The 4,881-nt window shown below is 41.7% G+C and overlaps 1 protein-coding gene across 1 annotated transcript; it reads left to right on the plus strand.

Annotated features, from left to right (window-relative positions):
* The first annotated feature begins 1,651 nt into the window (after nucleotides 1-1,651).
* Nucleotides 1,652-3,723, plus strand: LOC121697362 (toll-like receptor 6). The gene is made up of 2 exons (XM_042078860.1): nucleotides 1,652-1,877; nucleotides 2,148-3,723. The coding sequence occupies exons 1-2, from the start codon at nucleotides 1,652-1,654 to the stop codon at nucleotides 3,467-3,469; spliced, it is 1,548 nt and encodes a 515-aa protein (XP_041934794.1). The 3' UTR covers nucleotides 3,470-3,723.
* Nucleotides 3,724-4,881: the final 1,158 nt, after the last annotated feature.

The raw sequence follows: 4,881 nt of genomic DNA on the forward strand, positions 1-4,881 counted from the left end.
CATGCATGTGCACCAAGAACATTCTGATACAAGGATTAGATTGTTTAGGTTCAGTTAAAGAGGGAACTGTGAGTAAATAGGCCTATTGATATTAATTAAGGAACTAGAAACAGAGTTATACATCAGTATTGCCTTTTTTGTAATTATTTCAGGAACCTCTGACTGACACAATGAATGTAGGCGGCCCTTACAAAAAAATATGACCACTAACCTTTGTTGTGTTTGTCCAATGCCCTGTCAGGTGCATATACAAGTAGAGGTGTGTAGCTGATGATGATGAAATAGCAGTTGTAGAGAAAGATGTTGAAGGTGAGACGTACTTGTTTGTCAGACAAACAATATGTAAAATACAGGTAGGAGAGGTATCAAGAAAGACAGCCTACTTGTATTTTATAACAATCTATCCTTCAGGACGATACACTGAGATTTCCCTGAGGTCTGAAGTCTTCATTTTTGAAACCTTGTGATTGATAAGGTATTGTGAGTAATGTTATGTGTTGTGCATTACTAGGACAGTTATTAATGTATCATGACTCATAAAACAACATTTGAAATAGATGAAATAGAATTACATTGCTACTTGTACTGTTGATTGTTTAAATGTCAGAAATGTTTATATGTCTGCTGCTACTACTACAATGGATATTGAATATTTAAACGGAACATTAGAGGCTGATCATTTGATTGCATCCAAGGATTAACAAAGTCAATCTGATATTGAAAATCTAGAATCCATTAACCCCCTTATGAAACCTATTTTCATATCTTTTTTTGTTTTGTACCATGAGGACCATGGCAGACCTGCCCATCAGTGGAGCAAGGGCACTCATTTGACATTATACAACTCTGAACCCAGTAGGCCCTTCCTATTTAATGTTGACTTTTACTAAATTCTTATCCATACTCTCTTCACCTTTTGTTCCAGGATGGATGTTTCCCTCCTGTCTTCTCTGCTGTTGTCCTTCTTGCTTATTGCGTCTGTGTGGATGAAGGAAGCAGCTGGCACATGCATCATGCCTGATAAAGATCGAATAGATCTCTCCGACCAAAATCTTACCAGCATGCCTTCAAACCTGCCAAGAAACACCCAGGATTTGGATCTCTCCTTCAACACCATCTCCACACTCACGTCAACAGACCTGGCCAGCTTGTCAGCCTTATGCATCTTTAAAATGTCCAATTGTGGCCTGATCTCGATCTCGCTGGCAGCATTCCAAGGAAACCTTCACCTGCAGGAATTGGACCTCTCCTTCAACATGCTCTCCGCGATCCCTGAAATACAAGGACTGCCCAAACTCAGAATTTTTTACCTTTCTGAAAACCTCTATGAATCTTTCCCCTTGGGTCAGTCCTTTCAGCATCTACAGAGTCTCTCTTCCCTTTCTCTGGGGGGCCCACAAGTGTCACGGATGAACAAGTTCGACTTGAAACCTCTCACACGTTCCCCACTGCGGGAGCTAGCTCTTCAAGCTGGGAATGACCTTACGCATTTCCACACAGACTTTCTGGGTTATCTTTCAGGGCTAAAATCATTAACACTTCAGATCAATTTCTGCAAAACACCAAAAGCTATTTGAAGAGGTTCTCTTAGACCTGCAGACGTCTACTGTGGAGACACTAAACATTGAGAAATTTCTCCCAGAGTTCTGCGATGTCTCAGCTAATCTCACAGATGATCTCAGCTAATCTCACAGATGATCTCAGAAACCTGGGGAAGCTCCGTCACCTTACTCTGAAGGACACGTGGTTAACCAGCTCACTACTCTCACAGGCTCTGGTCAACATCATCCAGTCTCCACTGCAGACTTTATCGTTTCTGAATTGTTCATTTAAAGAAGACTCGAAGGGCCTTGAAATCCTCTCTGTCCCTGACCTCAGTAAAATTGGCAATCTGCGAGTTGTGACTCTAAACACTATTCACCACTATCAATACAGTCCGATGCACGCGTATGTGAATCTATCACTATTTCAGGGTTTAGTAAAAGCGGAATTCCTGGAAACTGGACTGAGTGTACCAGGTAATATTTTACGTGGTGTCATAGGTGATTTATCAACCTTACAGACTCTGGATGTCTCAAATAACAACCTGGCCTGCAATAATTTGTTTGTAAAATTAAACAGATTGAATGTCCTCTCATGTTTGAAAGAGCTTATTGTTAGAAATAACAAGTTAAGGAGCCTTAACACAATAATTCACTACATAAATCTCCTCTTCATACATCTAGAGACTTTGGATCTGAGTTTCAACCCCATCGAGCTGCCTGACCATACAAAGGTGATTTGGCCTTCGCACCTGAAAAACCTCTCATTGAGTGGGAACCTCCTTGGGAATCACCTGTTTGATCATCTCTCTCCACACTTTGTCAGCCTCAATCTGACCCACACGGATATCACAAGTGTGAACACAGATGCTCTCCAGCCCATGAAGGACCTCAAGCAGCTCCACATGGGCTCCAACGCAATTCGAGAACTTCCCCCTGACCTCATGTTACCGGCCCTAGAGGAGCTGCATGTGGACCGCAACAGTATCAGCACATTCAAGCTTGAGACTTTCAGAGGACTGCCGAAGCTGGAGAAACTTAATGGTGCAAACAATCCATTTGTTTGTGACTGTAACCTCTACTGGTTTGTGCGTGACTTTAATAAAACATTGCTGGTGGATTGGCCAGCGGCGTATAACTGCTACTCCCCCACCCACCTCAGCGGAACACTGCTCAAGGATTTTCATCCCAGTCAAGTGGCTTGTGACCCACTGAGCATGTTTGCCATTTGTTTTACAGTAGTCTTGTTGGTGTTGATTTCTTGTGGAATTGTGTTTCATTTCATGGATGGAGCCTGGTATGTGCAGATGCTATGGATCTGGCTGAGAGTTAAACAGAGGAGTCGGAATAAAGACAGGAGTCTGGAAAGTTCCACTTTCAATTATCACGCCTTCATATCCTATAGTGTAAAAGATGCACAGTGGGTTCAGTCTGAATTGGCGCCCCATTTGGAGGCTTCACATTTCCAACTGTGCCTCCATGAGCGAGATTTTGTCCCAGGCGAATGGGTCATTGACAACATCATCAACTGTGTTGAGAGCAGCTACAAGACAGTGTTTGTACTGTCACAGAGCTTCGTCCACAGCGAATGGTGCAACTACGAGCTGTTCTTTGCACAGCACCGGGCCATCGGTGTTCAAAGGGACTCCCTAGTGTTGATTCTGCTGGAGCCCATCCCGCCAGACTCTCTTTCCAGAAAGTTCCTGCGCTTGCGATCCTTGCTCAGGCAACAGACTTACTTGCCGTGGCCCCAAGAGGAGCCTAAACGGCAGCTGTTCTGGGCCAGTTTGACAGCCATGTTGAGGACTGGAGATAAGACTGTGGTTGCAGACAAGAGTGCAGTTTTGCAGCAAGTGGCAGGAGACATAGCAGATCTGTGCCATAATGAAACAGAGTATGCAGATCATGATCAGTTATTGAAAGACTGAAATATTAGATATAAATGCATGAATGTGTATAATATTATTTATGTTGTGCCTTGCCAATATGCATAATGTTTGGAAATCCAGTCATAAAGAGGAATTCCGGTGATTTTTCACATAGAAAAGGCTGGCAGCTACAGCAATACAGCTCTGGGGGCATGTTCGTGAGAACCCATTTTCATATCTTTAGAGTTTAGTGCTGCCTGGAAATCACTGGAATTCCCCAATAAAGGCCCATTCACACCAAGAACGATAACGATAATGATAACTATAACCATAACGATAAAAGCGTTCACACTGAACAACGATAAACAAAGTCTCTCCTTGTGTTAATGAATGTGATCGTTAATGAGTTAATGTGTTAATGAATGTCGTTATCGTTATAGTTTATGTGTAAACGTCGTCATTCATCGAACAATATTTATTTATAGTTATCGTTATCTTTATCGTTCTTGGTGTGAATGGGCCTTAAGACTAAAATGTTCTCAGATGCTTTCTGCTAACTAATCAGATGCACTCTGTCTTTCAATGTCTTTTAATTATTCTACTTTATGTATTTTAATTATTCCATTTTATACAATTCACTTTTTAAACTATGTTTACACATTTATATTATAGATTTATTTACTATTATTCTTTGCTTTTTGTTTAGGTAAAGCACATTGAAATACCCCTGTGTATGTATGAAATGTGCTACATTCATAAATTTGCCTTGCCTTGCCTTGCCTTACAAAGACTCACAGCATCACAAATCCAGCTCAGGATATACTGTATGGTTGCAATGTGGCTACATACAGCCACTGATGGTGCGGATCTGATGTTATAAGGGAGGCTGTTCCAAAGCTTGAGTGCTCTAACTGCAAATGATTGGTCACCCCTGGTTGACAGTTTACTTTCTGGAACAACTTACAGTCCCAGCTGATGTGTAAATATGGTTATGTACAGTGTAATAATGAATTAATCTTATATGACATTTGACATTTGTCAATGTTGTAATGCCTTAAAACTATAAATATTTCTCTTTTTATGGATAATAAGGTAACAATGTTGCTCTTGGGTGCTCCTTGTTGGTGCCCCCTCCCCCCCCAATCCCAATCCTCCCCCACCTTTCTTATGCAGCCCTTGCCACTTAATCTACTAAATCCCTCTTCTACTGCACTTTTTACCCCCCCCCCCCCCCCCCCCATAAATGCACAAATAGGCTGACACCAGACATAATTTCACTGCATTTCTTACTTCCAGTAACTATATGCATGTGACAATAAACTTCCTTGTATCCTTGTATCCTTGTAAAGTACAATCTTCCTTTACCCATGACATGCATGTAATATATGTGAGTATGCACATGGTGGGTGTGTGTGTGTGTGTGTGTGTGTGTGTGTGTGTGTTTGCGTGCTGCAAAGTGTGTCTCTGTGAGT

The sequence above is a fragment of the Alosa sapidissima genome, chromosome 2, assembly GCF_018492685.1.
Source record: "Alosa sapidissima isolate fAloSap1 chromosome 2, fAloSap1.pri, whole genome shotgun sequence".
Classification (NCBI taxonomy): Eukaryota; Metazoa; Chordata; class Actinopteri; order Clupeiformes; family Clupeidae; genus Alosa; species Alosa sapidissima.